Genomic DNA, 27,819 nt, shown 5'->3' with positions numbered 1-27,819 from the left:
TAGGTTAATGGCTGGACTCAATGATCTTAAAGGTGTTTTCCAACATAAATAATTCTATGGTTCTATAAAAAGTTATTTTTAAACTTCTTAACATGATGAGTTGGTGTCTTAAGTTGACTAAAGGACTTGCAATCTCTGCAGGTTTTGCACCAATGTTTAATTAAGAAATAAAATTCCTAGAGTGGAGATATAACATTGATATACACAGAAATGCAGGTGTATAAAAAAGTTAAGTTCCAAATCCAAAACTGCTGGTCCACAAACCCAGCCATATATACCTCAATTCTGCTTTAAATGTTTGGAAAGACAAAAGAAATTTTTGTCATGGAAGGACGCAAAATATCGCAACCTGCCACTATTTTTTTGCCAAAAAAGAATCTAAAAGCAAGTGAAAAACTGTTTAAAAGTTATTAAAATGCTTATCTATACTTTTAAACAGAGTAAACCCCCTCAAATATCAGCACTTGCTTTCCTCTTGCCTGTGAAGAACGTACTGGCCTACATGGAACAAGAAATATTTAGCTTTTCTAATTGTTTTCTTATGTGCAAACAAAGGTCTGAAAACCTATAATAACCATTGCAAATTAATGTTTGTGTGTTCACAGTAACGGGTTCCTTTTAAGCAGTATATTCAGATTTTAATATCTGATCTTGTAGTTCCTACAAAGGTCAAACTTTTGCAGCTACTGCCTTTTGCCTTAGAAAATCCTGCAGAATAGGCCTGAAGAGCAATTTTGATACAAATTTTCTATCTAATCCTCCAAGTGAAAGCCACATACACTAAGCAGGGGTCTTGCTTGAACTGTGATGATAATTTTTTGAGATTGCAGCTTTCAGTGCTGATGGACTAAGACATCTTATACTCCACTGACACACAAGATTGAGTAAGAGGCACGAGGCAAAGTAACTGTTCTGAAGCTTCTAGGCTGCTTGATGATTTATTCCTAAATTCTAAAAATAACCCAGACAAGCAGCCCAGATCTTGAAAACTCTTGTCAGCTTCTTAAATCAGTAGGCCAAATTCTGTACAAGTTCACAGCTCAGTGCTGAACACTGAAAGTTCTCATTTGCTTCTATGGGAGAGCTGCAAATCTCAGAGCCCCTAAGAATTTGGCACCAGAAGACTTAGGAATGTGTGCTTGCCATCTGAAAGGACTGAGCTGGATTTGGCAAGGATATTTTTGACTGATGATATATAATTTTACTTACACCATCCTTGCACAGCTATTTGCATTAATATCAACTATTTGTTGCCCTGGATCAGAAGGTGATGACATTTGAAATTATTTATAATGGGATAAGGGCCTCCTAATACCTTTCAATCATTGCAATAGGCTTTAGTCCCTTTTTGGGACTTCTTTATAAGCTGCAGATTTTCTGAGGAAACTTGAAAGTAACATTGATACCACAGTTAAAATACAAAGACAGCATACAGGAGATACAGAGACTAAAGCCCTCACTAAATCTGTGTCTGGTAATATACAACATTAATTTCAGGTTACTTTAGGAATGTAGCTCAGGCAGTGATTTAAAATCACAGTGTTTGAATTCCCTTAAAAGTAAACTGAATGAGACAGATATAATGCAGTCTCACAACATGCCTATGTAGACTTCCCCATAGACATCACTCACAATGAAAGAGTGGACTTGGCTTTAACGAGATACAGGCTTTTAGATTTTAGTAAAGGCAGTGAGATTTTTTTATTTTCCAAGAGAGTCCTGAAAACCAAATGACTGGCCAGACATCTATCCACTCCCACTGAGTAAATGCAAGAAAAAAAGTTTAGTGGCTTCAGTGAGAAAATGTTCAGATGCACAATGAGCCAAATTCAGTCTTCAGTTGCACATAAGAAAGCCATTCACTTTGCTGGAGTTATACTGCACAAAATTTGCATCTGAGTATACTGCAATGTAAATCACCTTGACTGCAGTGACATATGTCAACTTGGTACTTTGCTTTTATGCAAACACTCATTCATTCTTTTTGTAACTCCACTTTAATCCTCCACACTTTTCTGCACACCAGTCAAAATAAGTTTTCTGGAAATGAATAAGTGGGAAGACTGGTGCTTGGTCTATTTAGCATACTCAAGTTGCTGATTGAATCCACAGTTTGCTAATGGAGACACGTTACATGGTTTCCACATCTTAAATATTCTGCTCTTTGCATTTTATAGGAAGAGGAGGAGGAAGAAAAGAAGGAAAAAAAGAAATGTCGATATTACACTACATGAACTGAAAAGCAGACACTTCTGTTGAACCTATGTATGTGGTTTATTACATGAATTCAGCATTAAGCACCAGAGCCAGCAATGAATCAGCTTTATCCTCATCAGATGATGTCAATATTCTCTAGGGAAAACAAAACTAATTCGCTCAGCTAAATTGTATCAGGGAAGCAGTTTGTCTAACACCAAATAGAAAACCTGGATTCAAATATAGAAAGAGATTCCTGATTAATAAGCTCAGCAAATCTTTGCACACAAAGTGTTTTCAAGGTCTACACAAAAGAGAAATACAGTGCTGTCAAACTGCTTTTTCCCAGGCCAGAGTAAGCCACTCCAGCCTTGTTATGTTTGCATACCTGCAGAGCTTCATGGATATTCCCATTATAATCAATTATCTCTGTTGCACCTTGATCACCCTTCTGTCCAGGTGGTCCCTGTAATATATTTTCCACAAAAAATTTTAGGACATCTGCCAAAGACTGTTCTAGACACTTAACTACTGACACATGCTTTGACTTGACTGTGTGGTGGTGAAATCTTGTTGTACTTACAATATATTACTACAAACCACAAAAGTTAACATTAAGCTAAAGATTGTTTTTAAAGGAAAACAGTTTTTTAAAAAAAGATGATTATAAACAAGCAAGTCAGTACACAGTGACTTGTGCTGCAGTGGAAAAGCAAATATACGAAACCTCCAAGGTCAAATATTTAACCAGTTACTCTACTTTAGTTTTGTATTGGCTGTGAACAATGTCAGAACACCTGGCGTGTAACATCCTGCCCATGAGCTGTGAACAGGAGACCGCTTCAAATAGTAGCAAGGGCTGTTACTCATATTAAAGGCCAGTTGGCAACACATGTACCACCAGAGTCAAGCGCCCAGTTTCACTGCTTTAACAGGAGCTGCTGCTACAATTCCAATTCATATTGTGGACTGAATTTAAGACTACAAAACAAGCAACTGAAATGAGAAGTAGACTTACCCGTGGACCTGCAGATCCTGTGTCACCTCTGTCACCTGTATCACCCTATGTAAAAATGATATTTGAAAACAGGTATGCCATTCGACAATATATCACGTAGATCTTCCCTTTTTAATATGTTTACCTTAAATAAACTGGTTTAGAAGGCCTCTCATCAACAGAATTTTGATCTTAATTAATTAAAGGAAAAATTCCTTTAAAATCTGTGTAGTGGCAGGGTTGATGATGCATTGGGTTCTGTGTGAATTGCTACTGAGTGCTGTATTGGTTTAGAATAAGAAATCCCAAAGAACCAATAAAAGACAGGTTACCAGTTAAGTGATTTCTCTAACTTCCCCATTCTTAGCAGCGCTATTATCAACACCTTTAAGAGAAAGCTAGAGAAATGAAATCACCAAGTCTGAAAACAACAACTTCTTCAAAGGTGTGTTTCAAACTATAAACTTTTCTTTCTGTGATCATGACTCCACTAACTTTCTGAACTTCCCTGCTCTGAGTTGTTGCCTCGTCTACAAACACAACATTACTGTCAGCATTAGAGTTCCTTTACTCCCTTACCGTGACAGGCTTAAGATTTTCACCATCTTGCGCACAGCTTTTTCTTCCCAGCTATTAGTAATATGTTTAAAGCAATGGAGGGAATTTCAAACATGTATGCATTCATAACCCAACATCCAGTGACTGCGGTTCATTTAATTTCACAGTCACTTTCATAGCAAGATCTTATATTTTTATATTACTTGAAATTACTTTGTGTTAGAACTGTAACTTTTGCTCCTGTTGAAATCTATAAAACTTTGGTACGAGTCAGGGAAGAATGAATGATTAATTCAACAGTGGTCATAGAAAACAAAGAAAACAATGTTCATGGGGCTAATGAAGGAATATGGGGACTGGGCTGGTAGCAGGACATAATCAAGCTTGCGCCATTTGCTTTTCCTTTCAGTGTTGCCTTGGCAGAAGTCAATTGGAACATGTCATTGGACTTATTAAAAAAATGAAGTTCCCAACCACTAGATTGACTTCTGTGGGACAGATTTTCAAGACAGGTAAGCAGGTAAAATGAAAATTGTGTATCCTTTTTTGATAAAAAGGGGATTAGAGGGGATATCTTTATTTTTTGGTGCATTTGGGAGGTGCCCAAGTATTGTAAGCAAATGAGAGGCTGATTTACTCTTCTACTGTCAATCTGATGCTTTAATCCCCTCATCAGCTCCCTCACTTTCCAATGTTTCTTTCTGGTAAGAACGAGGCTAACTGGCACTTATTTAATCATATCCTTAATGAATATGGGCCACTCTTTGAGGACCTTACAAGTACTGCAAACAGTATTCTATCACCCTACATTGTCTTGTCATCTTTACTTTGACAGTAGACTCAGCAACCGTCTATACAAATCTATTTTCGTTTTGCTTTGACTCCATAATATAACATGAAGGAGTCCAGTAAGCACAATACGTGCACAGCAGATGAAGTAATAGAAAAGTATATATTTTATCTCTCTCTACATATATGCGAACCAACTATACCTATATAGAAATGGATAGATGGATGGATAGATAGATACAATCAAAGTAGTTTTTAAAAGTAGGTAAAATGGTAATGTAACCTACAAGTCTTGCCTTTGTAGGACTTCTGGCCATGATACCTCAGCCTGCAGTACATGCAATACTGCTGATTCCTAACTCACCGAAGTGTGGATCCATAATATTATTGTGAAAACCCATTAAATCTCCAGAAGCATAGTCAGGTGTTGGGTCTTGGCATGTGGAAGGACTAACCCACATCAGTTACACAGAGAGAAACCAAGTTGCACGGGAAAAAACAGAACAGAGTGGAACAGATGTTATAACAGAAAAAGAACTAGAATCACAGTGTTTAAAACACACAGGATTTGACTCTATTTGAAAGACAGTTTCTTTACTACTAACCTTTGACCCTTTCGGGCCTCTAGATCCAGGTTCACCTGTTTTCCCCTGTTTGAAGGAAGATAGACAGGAGAAAAATGATAGAGAAATGGAAGTGCAGAGAAAAAGAAGTTAGTAATGACTAACTACAGTATGGAACAGCTAAAATACTTCATTTTATATGACCGAGATAATGAATCTGTGAAGGCACTGAATTTAATAGCACCCAGAGAAATATATTCTTTAACACCAGCGTGCAAAGGCCACAGATTTCATCCTTCCAAAGGAAAAGTAGTATTGGCGTTAGTAAGGAGTAGACATAATTAACACTGGTTTGCAGGAATGACTTATGTCATTCCATAGCTCCTGAAAAATGATAGCCAAGAAATAGAGTAGTTAAATGTCCTAAAATAGGGAGATTGAAATAAAGCGTTACCACAACTGCTTTTCCCAACAGTTCAGGAGAATACAAACTAACTGGCCAAGGAGCACAGAATCTGCCTTATTGTTTTCAAGACTTATTAGGAAAGGGAAACTTGATGGTATTGACACAGTGGAAAATGTTAAGACAAAGCTAAAATGTAGTTAGAATGATCTCTTTCTTACAGAGTTAGAAAACAGCGTGCAAAATGGATTTTCTCTGCATTCAATAGCTATACTGGTCAAAGAGTTCAGACTTCGATGCTGAAAGTTAGGGACCTGGAGGTCAGGACTTTAGCTGGAATGAATTAGGCCAACTCCATGACAGCGTATGTAGGTAGAGTCTTTACTTTGCAGACCAAATAAGAGTCCATTCAGACTGCAGTTCCACAGCTGTGAACATAAAACTTCCATTGTCTTCTGGACGGATGGAGTATTTGACAGAGCACTTTCATTTAAAAGCTCACTCACCAAGTTCTTGTTCTATTTTTTCATCAGGAAAAGATGTGTTCATAGGTGTAAAACTAACAAAACATTTCCAATCAGACTGACCTTTGGTCCAGGAACTCCAGGTTCACCTCGCTCACCCTTCCCAACAGGGCCTGCTTCTCCTCTGTCACCCTATTGCAACAGATACACATATATCACAAAATACTGGGCAGTCTTCAGCACACCATCAACTCAGCATGACCAAAGAAACCAGACCATCAGAATAAAACATTTTCAAGTTCATCTGTGACTTGTAATGGGTTGGAGAACTCTTCCCTGAGTAAATACTGTCTTCTCGAAGGCAAAAGAAGAGGGCTTCAAAATGGAAATGGGATTTGTAAGGTACATTTTCCTTATTCTGAAAGGGCTGGAATAAACTGTAAGACTCTAGGATTCATATAATTTTAACTTTACCATACAGAGGCTAAAAAAAAAAAATAGGAAGAAAGAAAAAAAATACAGGTTTAGTGAATCTGTATTTTCAGTGTCTGGTGTGTAGTATTAAAGTTCTAATATCTGCCCATACTTTCAAGCTTTTTTTCTAAAAAAAACATTTATGAAAATGTAGTTTCTTCAGTCATGCACGTTCTGCCTCTTGAACAAATAAGTTTTGGGATGCTAACATGAACAAAGGCAATGGATGAACTTAAGTTATGAACAGATATCTGCGTTCACATTGTTTGAGGGCATCAGTACAAAGACACATACATCAGAGCAGTGGTCCATGAACTATGACTTTCCACATTTTCCTCCATTAGTACAGTCTCAGTCTGTGCTATGTGTTGAGGGAGTAGAATTTGACACTGGCTCTAAGGGCTTCGCACCAGAGTGTTGGCCAATTACCCTTACCTTTGTTCCTGGTAGCCCTGGCAAGCCAGGTTCTCCTTGCGGACCAATGAAACCTGGTTCACCCTTTAAAAAATATAATATGAGAGGAATGTTAGATTATTTATTTAGCAATATGTAATTACGGTAACACAAGTTTCTTTTGGATAGTATTTTCCCCGGATTCTTACAGCTCTCCAGCTGTGATGCAACAGTTATATAGACATACTTTTCATCATGGGTAACTTTCATCATCATAAATTCTTGTAGCAAGCCATCACACAGCACATGAAATGCAAATGAAGCAGAAGGTGTCAAACATAGCTTCTATGAGGTTAAGGACTGTTAATATGCGACCTGGACGATAACATAATATACCAAACTAATATTAAAGCAAGGCTGAAGGCAGGAGGGGAGTTCTCAGTGATTCCTAAATTTAAAAAGGAACAGTTCATTTGAGTCATGTGTTATGAGGTCGTTTTCTATTGCAGCATGTGAATAGATAGGCAGACAGGGCAAGGGTATGACAAAGTAATGACAAATGGAGAGGCCAGATGGTACTGTTGCAATGTATTTTCAAGGGAGGTACTTAGCTGCATCATCCCCAGAAAGAAGATCAAAAGCGATCTCCTTTCAAGTCAGAGACTTCCAGCACCTCCCTCCTCATTCTGATGGTAAAATACTTCAGTTCTCTGCATCCAGACAACTTCTCTGACTGTAAACAGCTGGGAAAGAGCCAGAGCTCTCCTCATTCCCTCTCTGTTCTGCCCCCTTCCTGCCCATTCATTTGTACAAACATAACAGACAAACAGCAGGAATCAAGCTGAGTTGCAGCAGAAGCGGCATTAAGCAGAGGAGTAAGGACATATTTTATTACCTATCTCCATGCCTGAAGGGGGATAATGGAAGATAAGAATAAGCCATATGTTTTCCTTCACAAACTCTCCTGAACAAGGTTTCCTGCTGTTTAATCTTGCATTTTTTCACATAAATTTGAACTAAGAATATATACCTACAAGCTATTGTAAACTTTAAAATTGGTAGTGTAACCCAATTAATGAAGATTTTTATTAGCCTTTTAACAATATTCCTGAACTTAATGACTAAAAATTACCCATCCAATACCCTCTTCAAACAGCTAAAAGACACGTGTCTTAATCCTGTATTGATATAATTACTGACAACACGTAGAGACAGTGAATATAAGCAGTTGAATAATATTTCTCTTCACGTCTTTGCCTCCATAGAAATATAGGTATGCTGCATGGGGCGAGCAATTTAGGAAGTGTTCTTGCACATTCATCAGTGCTCTCATCAACAATCCATCATTAATTGTTCAAAGCAAAGAAGGTTTCCAGCAAAACTAGAACCAGAGAAATCTTTCTTGTGGCTGTATTGAGGGCCGTAGCAAGCTCTCAGTGACCTCAATTTATATTATAAAAAAAATACAACTAAATAATGAGTTTTCTCACACTAAGTTTCAGCTGCCCATGGTTCAAAATATGATAACAAAGGAATAAACTAAGACAAACACATCACAGAGAAGCATGTTTTTTTGCTGTCATAGGAAAATAACCTTACAGTTTATATAAGTCTCTGTATTAGCGCACGCCAGCAAGGGTAACATAAGGTTGTCATTGCAGATGTCAGTAAATGAATAACAATGCAGCTTCAATCATTTATTTTAGAGCGAAAAGGTACTCAATAGCCCCAGATTGTTTTAATGTTGACTTTACCAGGGCTAATTTCTTGGCCAGCTAATTATGACTTCAGGCTGAAGAAACATGCAGTGACTACATGATTCAGCCTTTTCTATAAGGCTTAGAACTGTCATTCAGAGGTTGACACACAACTCGAGTCAAACTCTTGCACTTTGCTCAGGACTATACCAGTTGCATACCACAAGAAAACTTCTGGCCCAAGTCCAAAAAGGAGCCCTACCTTCCCCCAAAATCTCTAAAGAGATAAGAGAAAGGTGCTTTGCAATAGCTAGTGGAATAGATAATGGAAGAAACTGGTGGCTTAATTAGCGTAAGTAGAATACAGATCTTATATGACGCGGAGCTTTAAAACATCATCAACTGTGGAGTGGAAGAAGTGGTCTGTCAGTAGAGACTAGGAACTGACTGGCTGAGTAGCAGCTCTGCTGAGAAAGACATGGAGGTTATGGTGGATGCCAAGTTGAACATGATCCAACACTATTCTTATCACACATGAAACAAATTGCAGTAGTTAAGACCTGGCTACATAAAGGAAAACATGCAACTCATTCTATCTAGTGCTAGTCAGGCTAAGTAGATTAAAAGACAGATCTGACTTGTGATCTGAACTAAGCTTCTAAGTAAAAAGACAACATGTTTGGATGATTTGAAACTAAGCTGTGTCCTTTCTAATATTTCAAATCTCTTGAGTGTAACCACAGCATATGGCATTAACTAAAATGCTCGTTGGGTATGCTTCTGCACCATTCAAAGTTAGTGGAGGTAACAACTGTATCGGGTTTGTCTGGCATTTCTGTCTCAGTTACTCAGAAGAGAAACATTTACATGAGAAGCAATGCCCATTCCTCGTACCTACTGCATCCTGCAATGATATTCTGCAAATATTGCTGGATTCCTGCTTTATGTTATACTTTATGGCACTCAGTAAAAAAAAAAAAAAAGAAATGAGACTCTATCAAAATTAGCACTGCCAATGATGTGTGAAATGTAAAGAAAACAGTTTGCTCTTGGTAAGGCATGCTGATGGCCCTGTTATGCAAAGGCAAGGGAGAGACCATTCTGATTAGTCCATCACACAAACACAAAGCCAGAGCCACAGAGGAATGTGGTTAGGAAATCAAGGACTAAGTGTTTTAGTTTTTGCTTTAAATATATGACATCTATGATTTAGCTGGCGCATAGCTGCAGGAAAGCAAGAGTAAAGGCTTGCTCGGGACTGCACTTTGATTTGACAACGCTGTAGCTCTGGGATTCACTGAAGCATCTCTGATCTTAAGTCTCTTGATTAAATGAGCTCAGAATTTGTTCCAAACTACTGTGAAATGCTGAAAGGAATGCAAGGAATCAGAGTAACCAAGATTTATGATACTTTTCTAAACATCTTGCTACAGCTTCTTACAATAAAAATGAAGTTTTACCTAAGCTTCTTTGCCTGCTAAAGCAGGGGCAGGGAACACAAAATCTGGAAAGAGGAATTAAACAGGTACATTTTGGAAGAAGAGTAAGAACTCCTCCATTTGAAAGACTGTTTGGCAGATGTATAGAAAGCCATCAGCCAGTGATGACTCTTTGTGCGTTTTAATTTAACCCTTTGGCACAGTTATGAAATCACTGCTCAGAAACCACCACATTGCACAGGAAGTCAACAAGATTAATTTCAGCATTAGAATGTCATCTACTGTTACGGCTTGGAGCAATTTGAATCAATCATACAACACAGACAACTTGGTTAAAAAAATCAACAAGTTTGTGAATTGCTTCCAGTTTACAGGAGTGATCTGTTATCTTTTTAAGAATAATTTTTAACAGCTTGATAAGCTAATATTTTAAGAGAGTAAGAGACTATCTCTATGTGTGCTCATTTTCACTCTCAGATGTTTGTCAACTATAAAAATACTAGTGGGTCAGACAGCAAATTATATACTAGTATTCACGAACCTTGTTAATGTTAATTTTCACCTCATCATAAAATGTCTGAAACAGAAAAGGGCCCTATAATGGCATGCTGTACAGCTAGTGTAATGTGAGCTCTATTAGAATTTAACAGTAAAAAGGCCACCTTGTAATTTACTTCAGAGGATAGTCAAATTTTTATGAGGATTATTATCCAGACATATTCATGACTGTTTTTCATGATCATCAAAGCTTTTATGGGCTGAGCAGAGGCTAGCTTTGATATGACACTGTTCACTGTCACTGTCTTCTTTTAACTTTTATAGAACCTGTAATCGGCTAAAACTTGGACTTCCACTTAAACAGGTGCAACAGTTGAAATCCCATTTGCAGTGCTAACTGCAGTTTTAAATACCACTAATTTGGCAAACGTTTATTAACCATTTAGTTCTAATACTGTATTCAGCTAGAATTAGCCTTCATTGCACAGCTGAGACGCACAACACCCAAAGTATTTGAAACGTTCTTCTCACAGACAGGTCTAGTTCACTTCCAGCGCCTGAAACACACAGCTCTATGCTGATACAAGCAATCAGTAGAGAACAGCAGCTGTTGGATACACTGTTTTCCTGCAGAAGGCTCTTCCTTCTGTAATTATTCTTCTAACTAATTTAACACACGTTTTCCCATCCAGATCAATGTTTGCCGAAAAAGAAAACCTGTGCTGCAGAAAAGCACCCAAACCATCAACTTTTCTATAAGAACGAAATAAATTTGCTTCAATATCTGAAATCATTATCCTACTTTGGTAAATAAAAATATTTGAAGTCACTGATAAAATACTTTATTGTTGCTAAAGCCATAAAATACACGAGCCAGTTATTCCCTTTATGGATATAAACTGTGCAAAACTCTTAATCTTTTTTTCTAAACTCTCATGGCCAACTTACTATTTTCCTTCTACACCAGATTACTGCATTTTTTTTTTCTCTGTGCTATAGAAATGAGACTAAACCAACCTTTAGAGCATGAATTTGCAAGGAACAATGTCTTTTCAATCCTTCTCCTTATCTAGTGCTGTGCACTAGAATTAGCCAGAGAAGCTTAAATGACAAACTCTCACCTTTGTTACATAGTTCCTTTGTCCTGAAATATTTTATTCAGTGTCTGCCCCAGTGCTGGGACCATGGCAGTTCTGTGCCTCTAGGGCTGACAGGCAGGTCTGCCACAAAGCCAGGACACACACACCTTTCCCTGGTGTTCACTTGCAAGTCCGAACATTCCAAGTCAGGACTCCCATATGCACACCTCTGGGTTGGCAAACCACGCCAAAGCACCCAGAATTTCAGTGGAGGATTCTAGTAATGTGGGTCTACCCCACAGTTTCCATACATGGAAAACCTAGGTGCGTGGGCTGGAGGAGAGCCCTGACAGGCTCCAACACACAACATGAGGGTAGGCTTGGAGCTTTCGAACTCCTGCCTGTAGGTCTAGTGGTTCTTCAAAAATTCCTGCGTCTGGCATGGGGCAGCCTGCAAACGTCTTAAGAGTCACAGACTTTGGGAGAGTCCAAAGTGTCCTTTCAGATAAGCACTGACAGGGTACGATCCTCATTTTAATCACATCAAGAGACAAAGGTATGCTTGTCTTAAATGTTACCCTCACTCACTCATAGGCCTATTTAAAACAAAAACAGTATGATGCCTTTCTTTGCCTAACTCTACTGAAAGAGTCCTGCAAAGGTGGAGATGTGCAGAAGAAGAGCTAGCAACCCCCCCCCCCCGCCAAACCCGGAAGCACGGCAATTTAGAGAACAACTGTGAAGTTGTAATAAATTGGATTTGGTCCACCGGTGCCTGTGTTGATTTTCCAGAAATTGCTATCTGCTGCCCTCAGACTTTGCTTCCGAGATTGCTATCTAACAAAAATACTGCAAATTTTCCACTCTGGAGAGGAATGAGGGCCAAATTTTCAGCAGTCTGGAACAGAGCAATCCACCGCAATTGATGAAGCCGTGCTTGCTCATTCTCTGCCTGCCTCTGCAGCACTCAGTTCCAGAGAAGCAATTTCTCAGAAACTCAGCTGCCCTTAGACTATACAAGTCAGAGAGAGTGGCACCTTATACTTTCTCACTGTGAAGGGCATTAAAGGGACTTTATATATCGCCTGATGTCCATGGGAATTTTGCTCTTGGGAGGACTACAGTATTCAGTTCATAAAAAGGAAATGAACAAGGTAAAAGGAAATCTGATTAAAAAACCTAGGCCTGTTTTATAAGGTCTTTGTTAGGCCTTTTCATACCAGTTCAGAACTGGCTCCAGAAATTGTCAGTTAAAACAGGTTGTCTGGCTCACTCATCGCATTCAAAACAATATCTTTACTCTCTAATCAGTCTCTAAACTTAGAAAAACAATTCTGGTTTAGAGTTTCCAAATGCATGTTTAGCCTTTATGACTCATTTAGAGTTAGAGATATAAAAACGTACAACCTAACTAAAACTCTGAAGCTTCACAACGAGCCTTACTTTGTACGACTTTTGTTGCTTTTTAGTGAACCTAATTTTCTCATTCTTTTTAACTTCTGCTTGCTTAGAAAGTATGCTGCTTTGGAAGGGTGCTAACAGTACCAGTAATAATTCTGATTAATTCTGCATGCATTAGTCATATCAAGGACTTCTTACTTAAAGGCTAATTATAATTCAAGTCAGCATGGTACCTACTTTTGAGGATTAGAATAAAATCACTTCTTGTAACGAGCGCCTAATTTTTAATACTTTGCAATGACTGAACTGCTAAATTGTGAAGAGTCTGTCACCAAACTGTTTCCTTTAGAAAACAGTTAGATGACAAATCTGAGGAACTTTCGTTGCTACTCTGAAAGACAGAGAACTTCATTGCATGCACTCATTTCTGACCATCTAAAATCTGAGGTACAGAAATACTTCCAGATTACTGATGTCAAGTATTTGTGGATGACAAAATACTTCATTTCTGAATACAGCAGAGTATTGGACTCCTAGATTATTCAGCTGTTTTCAATGTTGGTTTTTTTTTTTTTAACAAAGGAAAAATAAACTACATTATAAAACATACGCTGTGAAATAGATCCTTATAAACTCAGTCTTTCAACTAGTAATAGCTTTAGAGGAAACAACATCACGTGTTTCAGTTACTTATGTCTTACCCTTTTCCAGGAAAGAAAATGAGAGCTTTCGTGATTTGGAGGATATCGCTTCTGACAGATTAATAAGGATTGCACATATTTCGAAGAACACCCCAGCAAACACTCCTGACACATGCATACCATCAAAAGTTAATGATGATTTCATTTTATGGCCTTGATTCTCAAAATTAGTTCTGGGCAATTACATGTATACCTTATGCAAGTGATTACTGCCATAACATATGGAAACCAGACAGCTAGGAATGATTGAACAAAGATAGATAATATAGGTACATACATACAGATATATGTTTGTACCTATACTTCCATTTTGGAATCTGAATGCTGAAAATTAATTGCACAGTTGTGTTTTGGGTTTTTTATTTTTATTTTGTATTTTACCCACCCATGCATAGAGCTACTTCTGAAAACAAACTCTCCAAATGCAGGTATTGTTCTGGTTTTTTACATCAGTTCCCATTTTCACCCAGAACATGCATCCTTATAGTCTACTTTCAGTATTCGACCTATACTACACTGCACATTTTCCTCTTCTCAGGCAGATGATGCCCTTTTAAGAACACTGTATGTGAATGATGAAAGGTTGGAAATTAGTTCATGCTTGAATATTTCAAAATATTTATCAGCTAAGGAAAGTGCACATCAGGGAGAAACCTAAGTTTCTATGAAGCAGAGTTTGAAGCTGAATTCCCACCATTTTCAATTGCTGCAATTAACATGTTCAGCACATCTCTGTATCCAGCACATCTCTGTATCCAGGATTCGGAGATGCCTGTCACAATGTCAGCTGGTCTCTTCCAGCTCCTGAAGTTCACGCTCGTAAGAGTTCTGAGTATGGTAACCTATAGGATAAAGATGAACTGAAGCCTGAGCAAGAATATGCGAGTCCTGGGAAAAATGGAGAGATATATGCCCTGCAGGTTTCCTGGCAACAGTCACTAACAAGGAAGAAAAACAGGAAGAAAAATGGCAATAAGGAAAAGGAAAACTACATTAGGAAAATGTGCTCAGCCTTCCTAAGAACTCCTGGGGAAAAGGGGAGTTTGAAGAATTTTCCAATAGGTGGTGAATGGCGTTGACTCCAAAATTAAATGCTTGGAACTACCATTTACTTCACATTTCCTTTCATTTTGTCACCAGATGACGAGAGCAAAATCTAAACATGTGAGCTTCAACAACAGCTAAACAACAAAGCGTTTAGACAGGAGACTAACTTCTATGTATCCAGCTTGAAAATTCTGCCTCTCATTTTCTCTGGAAGTTTTCTTTTGTAACAGAACTCACTGGATGAAAGGAGTATCAACTCTTCTAGAGCTAAAAAAATAAGATCTGTGGAGCAGTGAGTTTTTCAGTCTTTACATGGAATTAGGAAAGTCACACGGCAAGATCTTTGAGTATGAACAGAAAAAAGAAATTTAAGTAGAGAACAGATAAAAATTAGAACTGCTTTTTCTTTCATAAAAAGAAAAAAAAAAACCCCTGTGATTCCAATTTAGAAATACTAAAGAAAAGTGAGATCCTGCATAAAGCACGGCTACTGAGAAGAGGTTTGTGTTCTGTGAAGGCTTCCCACTGCAGTGAAGAAGTTGAGGACTGTACTGCTCAAATGCCAGAAAATGCAACACAATGGATTTTAGAGATGTCTGACATTACAATGAATAAGGGTATGCACGATTTCCGTTACAGTAAGTGAGTGCTGCTTTGTACGTATCATCCCATGAAAGTTATGATATAAAACAGATATATGAAGTTTGTCTTTCATAGAAAGTATTCTGGGTCTGCTCGGTGTCAGTTGAGGGATATCAGAGCGATGAGTTAATATTCTGTGTTTAGGTGCCTTACTTGCTTCCCGAGTGACATGGTGGAACATATTCAGAGGCTCATTAAGTTTCCAGCCATTCCTAAACAGCAACAGGTGCTTGAGAAACGTTTCTTCAGCATGTCACGGACAGCTTCATCACTGTCTTGGAAATAACTGACTGCGCTTGTGTTTCTCCACGGCACCAACTGACAATGAGGAGAGAATGAAAAAGAACAGGAAGAACTCCCAAAACATCCGTATGTGCATAGTGAATGGGTCTAGAAAAGTAAGTAATAAAAGACCCTGCTGCATACTCTGAATTCAGATACGATACTTGCATGTCCGTCCAATGCTGCTGTTCATTCAGACGCCAGCATCACGTTCAACCAAGCCCTAGCAGGTTCCTGGGAACACTGATTAATTAATTGAAATGGCATTACAAGAAGCTGAAACTTTCCCAGTGATTAGTATTTATTAATCCTTTAAGTAGTTTGGCTACATGCAAGCATACCGGACTGGATGCCTTGGGAAGCTTCTTCAACCATGAGGAGAAAGATGAAATGTACCTATAAAGATATGGTCCACTGCCTGGCATGGCATTTTTATTTTCACAGGCTGGTTTAGTATTTCTAAAGAGTGCTATGTATGTGCACAGTTACCTAAAACATTTCATAATACAGCCTGCCACTGTGGAGAGTTTCATTCACAAGAAAGCAAATTCGTAGTTCAACTAACAGATTTAAGGAGAAGGAGACTTCAATTCCTTACACAATAGTCAAAGGGTAAATATTTAAGACCAGAAGAGCTACATCAAAGAGTTTCCTATGTGTAGAATATCCCTGTATCTTGATCTTCTTTTCTTTACATAGAAGTACCAGAAGATACTGAATGAAATTCTTTCAAAATTAGGCAACATGGAGTCTTCTCTTGCCTTTCTTCTCATCGATCTCGAAGATGACACATATCAGTCCATCAACATCCAACAATTCCACAGCTGTTTAGAACATAAAAGTCCGTAAACATGATCCTCAGGCAACTAGTTTGTCCATTTGAAATCACCTGTGTGATTTGAGTTACTGTGTATCAAATGGATATGAACTTTTGTTATTTATTTATCTAATTTCCAGAAAATATATTGTCCCCATTCCTTGACCAGTTGAACACGGGTTTAAGCTATATCTACAAGAATTCATGCATTTTAGATGCACTTGCCATCTAGGGCTAACCTTTCAAACCTGCTTGGGAAACGTGTTTTACCAATAACTCAGGGCAAAAAGACAGAAAATAAATAGAATGTTTTAATTTCGAGAACATCATAGGAAGACAGAAATGTGGAGGACATTCTTTAATTCCGATTATATAAGAATGAAGAAAGATCAAAACATGTTGTGAGAACCTTAAACCTTTTTAGCTGCAAGGGACCTCAACAGAAAATTTTGCAGAGGACTTTTGAGTGTGGATGTGCATTCCTGCACCCTGTAACAGAACTTGAAGAGAACAATACTGCATAAAACAAGAATAGTATCAAAATAATACCAACAACACAAGAATATTTAGTTTTTCCTACTGGGAAAGAGATTAAATGGCCACTTCCTTGTATTGAACCCCATCACTTTCTCCTTCATGCCCCCTGCTAGCACTTTGCTTGAGTTGCCAGATGTCCATCTCTCAAAGTTTGGGAACAGTCTGCAAAATCCCTGCTGACAGCTACTGTGCTGGCACACAAATGCATGAGAACTCTGTAAACCATATAAGTGTTAAGAAAAACTTCCTTTATGGAAACCTCTTACATGTTGTAACAAGTTCCTAGATGTAGTGGCTTTGCGCGAGGTTTGTACTACATCTGTTGCGTTATGCCACCAGTGCATAGCGCTATTAAGACAGACTAGCAAAGACTATCTGAGAGAGTTTTATAAAGTCCTGATGGGAACAGACCCCAGAAGCCCTGAAAAACATGTAACAAACAACAAGGAACAATCAGGAAAAAAAAAAAAAAGAATAAGTTATTGCTCCAAATAAGATTCCTTTTGATTTTATATGGTAACACCATGATAGCACCAACAATTGGATTTCCAGACAACTGGATTTCCTCCATGCTCAAGTTTCTCATCCAGTCACTGTTATTTCAAAGCAGCTTTCAATCGACATCAGTTTGCTGGAAATTTGTTTCTCCATAACACATCACTGAGATCGTTCTTGGAAATGGATGAGATGATTTTACCATGGTGATACATAAATTTTTGCTAAAACAGAGCATGAGAAAAGGGGCCGAACTACTGCTTTTTCTTTGCTGATGAGTTCCCATATTCCTAAGTCCAGCCATTCTCTTTTTTCTGCTAATGCTTCTCATGCCACAAACATAGTCTCTGTGACAGAAAAGTCAGACTTCTTTTCTATAGACTCCTTAATTAAACAGAGTTTATAAATGCCTTGAATCAAACAGCACCCATCCTGCAAGTCTGATGTGACCAGATCTGCTTTCCTCTCTTCTATGCACGCTCTGCTAGCTTGCTTGTCACCATCCAGGGTGCACCTCATTACCTCAATGCAGAATTGCACTAGATGGAATTTCTTCGCTGAACCACCACTAGTCTCCCTCTGGCCTAGATTTTTAATAGAAGCTAGCATTCTCCTAGAGGATTAATATTTGACCAAATTATTCAGTTTTATTCTGCAGGCAACTGTACTGTTTTTCCGCTGTAATCACTGAATTCTGAAACAAATTTACACTGGGCAAAACTCCCACACTTCATCCATTTTTCACTTCACATCTTGCCTTCCAGGTGAATTTGAAAGCTGCCCTTCTGAGCCATTCTTCCCACCAACAAATAAAGCTTAACAGCACCAATTTTCCTAGAGCAGACTCAGATTTAGACTTTTTTATTCACTTGTTGATGATAGCATGGACATGCACGGTCTGCATGAACATGGAATCCCCAAGGACCAGCCGTAACTCCATCTGGTTTTGGCAAGTGCCCCCAGGACGCTGGCACTGACCTCCAACTAAGCTACCTTCTTGCTCACTGTTAAAAGTAAACAGAATAGGGATTGCTGTCAGAGGTCCTTACAAAAATAGTTTCATCACACAAAGGACTCTTCTCCTACATGATCATCACTAGTCAATATAGGGTTCATTCTCACAGAAAATGAACAGCCTCCCTGGGAACTGTATTTTCAGGTATTACAACAAACAAACTTCAATACACACATTCAGTTCTTCCCATAATTCACTATTAACACAGAAGGGACGTTATGCTTCACTACTGTGGCAATTCACAGGTCCCTTGAGAAAACGACTGCAAATGTTACATTCCATGAGATAAATCCTGAATCCTACCAAAATGGACAAGAGTTTGGCCTCCAGCTTATCCCTCTTGTTATTGGAGAAATGATATAAACTATCTCCTGAGGTATACACAGGCCCACACTGGAATGCAAAGAAAAAGTTGCGAAGAGATTTTGTCTTCTGAAAGAACAGTCTTTGCCGTGAAGGAGAAGCAACGACTCTAATCTATATTCACTCAGGATATGTGAATCCACTCACTTTGTGCTGCATTACACAGTTACAGCTCAAACTGTGCAAGTGACTGAAACTCCCAATGCAACCACTTATGCTAGAACTAAACCAACCAGATCTTTTGTATCAACTTACCTAAAGATCCCAGACAAAACAGAAGCCAGGGACTAAACCAGGTATTAAGTCAGGGACTGTAGCTAATACTGAATAGAATCTTATTAAAACATTTTGACTTGTCAGTGGAAATCGCTGCTGTGTAATGGGGCACAGAGTAGTTTTGTCGACAGAGCCAGTTCTCTACAGTCTGTGTATAATTAATGCAGTTCTCTGTCTGGAGGCTTGGTAAATTCAGTAGACTATTGCTACTGGAAAGCACCCACCAAAGTGGAAACCAAGTAAAACTTTGACGATAAGCCTTTTCCATTAAATAAAAATACAGAAAACTACTATATTAGATTATTTTTAAAGCACTAGAATACAATGTTCTACTTCACATTTTAATGTAAGATATACTGTTTGCTTACACAGAGACACTTAACCAATTTTCCATGTGAAACCTTTCTGTGACAATCCGCAGTTCAATACCAGAGAGTCAGAAGAAGATACAGCACAGTTACATAAGTCATTTTAGTCACATTCTTTCAGTGCCCCCCTCCTCGTGGTGTCCCCCCAGTACAACAGAGACTATAGTTTATTTACCTTTATCCCCGGAAGTCCAGGAAGCCCAGGAAGACCTGGTTCACCCTATACAGGAAAATTACATAATATTACAGACATTATTCAGTTATGGTCACTATTCAGTGAACACCCCCATATATTCTGCAGCAAGATGAAAGAGCATAAATGATTGCTAGTCAGATCTAGCAGGACTGATTTTTTTTTTTTCAAAATGAGTGACTTAAGTGTACAATTAGTAAGAGTCATGTTAAGAACTTAAATATCTTCTGGGAACCCTGGATATGAAGATGACACCCAGGTTTAAAATACATGTCAGGAGAGCCAAAAATGAATTCACATTAACCTTCACCAAAAGAGAAGAAAACAAGCAGCACCAGTTCAATTTACACACTGCCATTCTGTTCCACACTTATGGCAGATGTTTAATTCTGTTCCACTTTCAACTCTGAGCTAGATATTGTGCTGTGTAACTACACAGCTGATTTAGCTGATTTAGCTACAAATCAATTCAGAAAAGCTTGGTTCAAACTGTACAATTCAGGCAGGACTGCCTAATTACAACTGGGCCATCATTTTTATAGAGCTGTCTGTAGCACCATTTCAGTGCTTGCTATTTATCTGTGAAAATGCATGGTGTCATGAAGGATAGTGGGACTGTAACCTTCTATTGCTTTACCCAGAAATGCCTTGCTTATTTAAAATTGCAATGAAACGACCTATAGTATTGCATTTGCAAGGGTAATTTTGTAACAGGTATTGAACACTGAATGTATTAATTTTGAAACGAAGTTGATAGTAGTCTAAGACAAGAATGATGACATTCACACAAATGGTCATTTTGAGATATCAGCTAAATGGAAAGATGCTGTCTAGGGAAATAAAGATGATGAACACATACACAAAAAAGAGCAATAACATGTGAAGAAAACATTATTTTAAAAGCTGGAGATTTTATTTTAATACAGAGATGGATTCTAACCAGCACCTTGGGTCTAAATATTCCCTGAACTTTCTGGAAGCTAGCTCTGAACTCTGAAGCCAACATTTACCTTTATAATGAGCTGAACTATATTCCAGATTTTGTACACTCCTGAGCTTTACAGAAATTCAGATTTCAACTCTGTGGTTTGGGCTGATTTGTACAGATTGTGCTATTAAAATATTTAAATGTGTGTGTGTATGCACACACTTACATACATTCGTACACTCACATATACATGTGTATACATACACAAACATAAACACTTGCGCTAATATAGGTGTTTATCAGACCATAGCACCCAAACACACTTCTTTCAGGCAGCAATATCAAATAGACTTGAAGCACTAATCACAAAATTACATTCTGCCACAAACTGAAAAACACAGTAAAGGGTCTCCAAATTGCTTTACCAAATGGAGAGATTTTTAAATGCTATAGAAGGATCTGATAACAGCTTCTTTGCCCGTTTCAGTTACTCCAAAATTTTAACTATTAACATTGCCTAAAAGCACAGGAAAAATTCCAGTCTCAAAATATTGACTATAAAATCAGATGAAAGACCACAGGCTACGATACCATTTTCAATAGACATTATTATTTCTTGGTAGGTTGCCTAACACTTTCTAAAGCAGAAAATGGGTTGTCAGTCTTGCAAAAGGAATAATCCTTTAAAAGGCCTCCATTGCACCCCTTTCTAACAAAATGTTAGCTCCAAAACAGTACTCCTCTGTCTTTCGGTTTCTTAATTCAGTAGCCATATATACCACACTACTACCATGACCTTTTCTCATCTAATTGTGGAAGCACTAAATTTCACTTCTAAGCACAGCATTTAAATAATTATAACTGATAATATATCAGTATCACTGCAGTAGATCAGTTTAATCCTGGGACAGAGCTAACCCCCATAGAACACATATAACAAGCAGAAAGGATCCAGCAAAGCCAGTTCAGAGTCACAGTAATCTAAAACAATTAAAACGCCCCTCAGAGATACATGAAACGTGAAACACAATGAAATCACTAATGCTTCATTAGAATTAGTAGTGTAGATGAATGCATAATATTTTCTTTTCTGGACCTTTCCTGATACAAAAGACCTGAGACTGATTTATGAGAAGAATGATTTTTAAAGAAAGCAAGGCTGTATACTAACTCCATCTCCTAATGCTCAGGTTGGCAGGACAGGTTGTTCTATCACCTCTGCATTACATATGGCACACATCAGCCCTGTCAGGCCATTGAAATACTGCCACATTTCATGCAAATAATATTCAGGTGGGCAGCTCAATATTACTCTGTCTGTAGAAGATAAATAAGGAATAACTGGAAGAAGAGGAAGAAGTAAAATATATGGAAGGAAATTGGAATTGGACACAGCAGGGGGAGAAATATTGAGATGATGTAGAGGGCAGGGACATGCTTCTAGTTGAAAAAAGGGTCCCCCACAACCTCTGGTGAGGTGAACCATTCCCTGCTAAGCAGGGGGCAGAACACCAGGCATGGGGCACCTGGCTGGAGGAGGCACTCTGAACGAGCACATTACGGGAACTGCTGGTTCAGGCTGAGGACACGAATGTGGCATACTGGAAGCTTGTGAAGTGAAGTGGAAAGAACACATTAGGCCCCCTTTGGTGTGAATAAGCTGAGACTATAGAAAGTCTGAACTGTGTACCTCTCACTTATCTATGTTACCTAAATGAGATCAAACCTGAGTGCCTGAGGACTGAGATCCAGGAGCCTGCTGAAAATCACTGGTAGTTTTGCCTCCACAGCAGCCAGCTAACGAGAGTACGAATCTCAACAGGCTCTTAAGTGCATTTTCTAGTTTATTACCCAAGCAAAGCATTCACTGCAGAATGCACACACTGAATGATTCTGTGGATTAGATAGCTTTAAACTACTTTCATTACCTTTCCTAATTAAAACTGCATTTTACTGAAGAAATACATTTACAACCATTTGTTTAGTCTGTTATAGGTGATGACAGTTATAATTTCTCAAACAAAGACTTAACTGCTTATTTTACTTTACATTTATATGTGTTTTGGGGTTTTGATCAGTCACCAAAAGACCTTGAGTATTAAAAAATGGTTGTACTGCCATTCACTATATAGAATTCTAGCTTTGGGCTGTCTGTCTGGAATACCTGCTACCTCAACTGGCAGCTGGATTCTCCTCCACTCTGGCAGCAGTGGTTAATTTTCAATGTTATAAAAGGCAAGAACAGCGCCGAAGGCTCTTGAGGGAAACCAAATACTGCAAAGCAAAATGTGGTTTTCTCATTGTCTCTTTTTGCCCTTTCACCAGCTCTCTCACAAGGAACTTCCTCCTACTCTCATGAAAGGCAGCTGAAGGCACAGCATTCACTGTTTGATGCACTATGGATTCAAAAAGGAAGCTCCCCAGCTTCAGAGGGCCTCATGCAGCACAGAGTCATTACAGCTCCTGCTGGACCTTTACTTGCAAAAGCAACCTCAGCTATGCAGCAACCAGAGGAATTTCTTTCCCTGGAAGGAAGAACAGAGCGTCATTAGCTGGTCTACATCCTTCCAAACATACTGCATGCCTCTGACAGTTTGATCCCCCTTACAGGTCCCCAACCTTGGCCGCTTCCCCAATATCAGACACTTCTAAGATTCAGCTGGACAGGATGCTGGGCCGTCTTATCTAGACCATGCTTTTGCCAAGAAAGTTTGGACCAGACGATTCTTGAGGTCCCTTCCAATCTGGTATTATATGATACTATGTGAAAGGGATTCTAGTCAATATTTATTTTCTTCCTAATGAGATGTTATAATGTACTGTAGCCTGAAGGTTAATATTCAGTCAAACATGCAGAGTTAACTTGTGATCACCCAAGGAGCAGAGCCATTCTTTGTTAGTCTAACCAGCAGCAATTCAATAAGCTTTCAATGCAAGAAGTGTGCTGCGGCTAGAAGGGGAGGTGGGTAAGTCTAATATTCCTTTTCATGTTAATTAGTATCATCATTCCTGTGCTTTTTTAAAATACAAAATGATCATACACCAACTGTGTGCAGGCCTTGGGCTGTTAAATTGTACTGCCTTGAGCTCATCCTAGTACAGGTAAGTGGCACTGGTAACATCTGTGTAACACTGTTTACCACAAATCCATCAGAGAAGAAAAGGAAAACTGCACATTTCCAACTAATACCTTTTGTCCAGGCCGTCCAGATTCACCAGGTTCACCCTAAAAGAAAGAGATGAAAGGTATGAGATCTGACACAATGAATTAAAAACAGAGCTGGGGAAAACTATAACATTAAGGGTACCTGCAATGCCTGTGACACTACACAGTAACACAGACCAACCACCCCTCTTCTCCCTGTACAACTGCTTTAAAACTAAATTACCTTAATTCCTGCAGCAGAAGAACCAGGGTCACCCTAATACAAAATCCACAAGAAATAATCACACTTACTACATATACAGTTTTTCAGGAAACAGATATAACGAAACATGCAAGAGTAGAGCAAGATTTATATAGCAAGATTACCTGTTCTCTTAGCTGCTACATAGGAATTTACCCAATGAATTAAATTGGCGTGATTCAGAAGAGGAACAGTATTGCTTTCAAGAACATGCAGAGAGATTCAGTTTCACTCATCTAAACAGCATAACAGTTAAATTTCACAACTCATAATGTAGAGGTAATAACTGCAGATTTTGTATAAATATACTTCATAAAGCCAGAAGATGGGATATACTTTGACATCTCTAAATTGCTGATATACATTAAAAATAATTTACTGCCATTTACAAAGAACATGAGCAATCTTTTTGACCTAATTCTACAGATGGCAAGTGTCAGGTCTCAACTTGCAAAGCTTTTAGTGCTAATGAAGGTTCGCCTTGAAAAAAACCGCTAGTGACCTATGTGTTTATCCCCATCAGGACAGGTCATAGTTTTATTTCCACAGCTCTTTAGCATATTTAAGCTGAGAGTTTAATGCAGTTAAGTGTTATACTTTACAGGATGAGAGAGCTATAGTAATTTATGTACTCAGGAAAGGTCTCTGTTCTGAGGAGGCATCCAGCATTCAAAAAGATTCACCTGTGTTTTGCTGGGTTGACTGGATTTGGTAGAGAGTGATATGCACCAGGGCAGAGGATCAGTGGGTGACGTGGCCAAGGAACCATTTAGCTCCTAGTTTTGTGCAATTGTCACAGGAACCTTAAAATTCTTTTATACTCACTTTGTTGCATTTTTTTTCTTAAGTGACATGCCAAACAAACATGAAAAGTTTGCTAGTCAAACTACACGCTGCTGAAGATGGCTAAAGTGCTTATATTTAGAGAACTGTCTCATTATTCGTTATTCAAAATAAATTTTGATTGTTCATTGAAAGTAGCAGGTTGCTACACAGCATCAACTTCCAGCTCCCCAACAGCCTGCTAGTGATTTACATATGTAGCATAGGAGCCAGTACTGTAATCCACTTCGAAGATGTATAAGCAGAGTATAAAAGCTTAACATTCTTTGTATTAAAATACAAATAGGGGATACCCATTCCTGATGGTTCATCAAGTTGCAGGAAGCGTTCTGTGAGTGCCATAGTTTTAAAGTTGGTTTGGGTATGGGGTCTTTTTGGTAATTGTCTCATGAAAGTAAATGGTGCCAGATAACATGCTCACTGCTCTTTGACAAACAGGAATAGATTTCCTCTACACAGTTACTGCAGCTTGTTCTTGTGCGAAGAAAACACAAAATTCAGTATTATGAAGGGTTGATTCATGTCTGGAAATCTGAGCTGCCTCATTTTGATAGACATGCATGAGTGATACTGCTGATATCCCTTACAAGCATGTACAATTGCAAAGCCTCAAAGACTTTTTACAGCTATAAAGTAGCAAAGCAACTGGTAGAAGACATTCACCAGTTAAACATTTTAAAGGATAATGATGGATATGGGGAAAATAAGACACAAAGTATTTACAATCCACCTTCATGCAAGAATGAAAATTAATATGGGATTAAAGAAAAAATATGGTACAGCATGTTCTCAGTTCTCTGATGAGTCAGACAGTTTGGAAATGAAACTTTAGCAGGGGAACACACACACAGAAGGAAGATACTTGGTAGTTTCTAGGGACCAAGGCTACAGTAGACGAGTAGAGGCAAGAATTCAAGTCTGGCATTGACACTGTCTTCAAAGTAGGACAATTCAACAAAGACTGTTTCTTTCTTAAGTCACATGTCAAGAAGTAGGCACCCAAGTCCATATTTCTGAGAGCCACTAGGTACAGCAGTTCAGAAAACAAAGCTACATTAATTGTACAAACAGGAACCTGTTCCTAAATCAAGTCTGAAACTGTTGTCACCTGATCTCTCTCCCACCATACAAATGAAAATTTAGTATTTATCTCACAGAAACATTATTTAAGCTTTTAAAGAAATGTTTTTAAGTTTTGGGAACTGTGAATTAAATCTCTTAAGTATATGTGCAGCATTATGATATAGTGCAATGGTTTCTGCATTTATTTAAATAAAATTAAGAGTCTGTTTACTAAGCAGGAAGGGTTTGTGCATATATGTGGTAGAATGCCTGAGAACTGAATGGATACTAGCCTTATCTCATCTCTGAATACATCCAGCACCTCTCTTAAAAACAGTCTTTAAAAACTGAGCCTTAATAAGTCTTACACTCCCCCCCACAAGTGTTCAGCTGGCAAAAACTTTCAGTACTCCTCTGCTACTGAAGTTCCACAATGTAACACATGCCCCAAACTTTCAAGAGCTACCCAAAGACAAGGCACAGGTTGTGTAGTAGGGAAAAACTGTAACAGAAAATATGTATGAGCATAATGCATTAATAAGGCTGTGAAATTTGCTTCTTTTAAGACAAAGACATAGTTTTTATGTTAATTTCCTGCCCAGTAGAAAACACCCAGTGGAAAACACAGAAGGAATGCTATTGAGCTGCTTTGAAACCCTGCATTATAGCAGGGTTTATAGTCAAGGTAAGTTTAACTGCCTCCTCAAGATGATCATGACATCAGTAAAGAAAGTGCAGACACAATACAGAAAAAAAATACAAAAATAAAAACCAAAAAAAGTCAAGGCTACTTTGTGAACATGTTAATTAAACATGGCTGTAATAGTCATTCTCATTTCCTCTAGCACTTATGTAATTAGCCATTGCTGGCAAATTCATGCTAGAGTTACACATAATGATCATACAGCAAAACCTTCCCCCTATGCTGAAGAGCAGGAATAATATAGTCCTTGTTAAGTAGTACAAATGTAATGTAATGACACCAGCTGTAATGCTCACTCCTAAATTATCTGTCAAAAACCACTCTCAAGCTTCCTACAAAGTACTGTTTGCAGAGCTATCTATCAGAAACTTTAACCTGGAGCAATATTGTAAGATCTGGATCTTTTTTCTGGGTGGCAGATTGTCTTGCGGGCAGGAAAAATGGAGGAAAACCAATGAAAGTCAACTAAGTCAAAGTTCCGATGACTGTTGTAAAAATTCATGCAGTGGATTCTAGCCTGTTACAGTTAAAGCAATGCATTCCACGCAAACAGCATATGTTGCCATGTTACCACCCCACCTCTGAAACTTACATGAAGCCTGGAAGAGATGGGGACTCATGTATGATGAAGTTCAACAAGTTTATTGAAATTTCTTCTGATTCAGCAGTATAAGAAGTCTCTTGATGACCTATACTTTCCGAAGTTGATCCCAACTAGACTACCAAATTGTTGGAAGCTCATGCAGAAATATTTAAAACATGATACTTGGGGAGAAAGGATCTCCCATTGAAAGAAAGAGAGAACTTTTTCTTTCCTTAAACAAGATCCCAAGCAGGGAGATGTGCGCATTGCAGCCCACAGTGCAGTACGGACATTCTAGTGGATGCAAGCTCACTCTCGCAGCTGCTAAAGCAGAAAAGCAACAAGTGAGGCTACACTAGGCTTCCGAGAGACTATAAACTTCCCATTTACTTGTTGCAAGACTATCTATCTGAACAACAACCTCGTACTTGCTGACAGATTATATTATTGAATCACATAAATGTAGATCAAGATGTTACAGACATACATTGTGCAAGTAACTAAATAAGGTTCTTAAGACTTTCATCTGGGTTAATAGGCATGACTGCAGATAAAATATTATTTAAATGAACTCTGGGAATCAAACAACTTGACTATTCTTAAATA

General features: G+C 38.3%; 1 protein-coding gene across 1 annotated transcript in view; it reads right to left on the bottom strand.

Moving 5' to 3' along the window:
* COL25A1 (collagen type XXV alpha 1 chain) overlaps positions 1 to 27,819 on the bottom strand; it is a 318,154-nt gene that overhangs the window by 30,627 nt on the left and 259,708 nt on the right. The window contains exons 16-23 of the mRNA XM_086464793.1: positions 24,005 to 24,037; positions 23,806 to 23,841; positions 19,670 to 19,714; positions 6,880 to 6,942; positions 6,094 to 6,162; positions 5,146 to 5,190; positions 3,215 to 3,259; positions 2,585 to 2,662 (exon numbers count right to left, since the gene is read on the bottom strand). Coding sequence (XP_086320919.1) covers positions 2,585 to 2,662; positions 3,215 to 3,259; positions 5,146 to 5,190; positions 6,094 to 6,162; positions 6,880 to 6,942; positions 19,670 to 19,714; positions 23,806 to 23,841; positions 24,005 to 24,037 — 414 coding nt within the window. The remainder of the gene's footprint in view (positions 1 to 2,584; positions 2,663 to 3,214; positions 3,260 to 5,145; positions 5,191 to 6,093; positions 6,163 to 6,879; positions 6,943 to 19,669; positions 19,715 to 23,805; positions 23,842 to 24,004; positions 24,038 to 27,819) is intronic.

Source organism: Leptosomus discolor, chromosome 4 (genome assembly GCF_034619465.1).
Source record: "Leptosomus discolor isolate bLepDis1 chromosome 4, bLepDis1.hap2, whole genome shotgun sequence".
NCBI lineage: Eukaryota > Metazoa > Chordata > Aves > Leptosomiformes > Leptosomidae > Leptosomus > Leptosomus discolor.
This window is presented reverse-complemented; position numbering and strand designations above follow the sequence as displayed.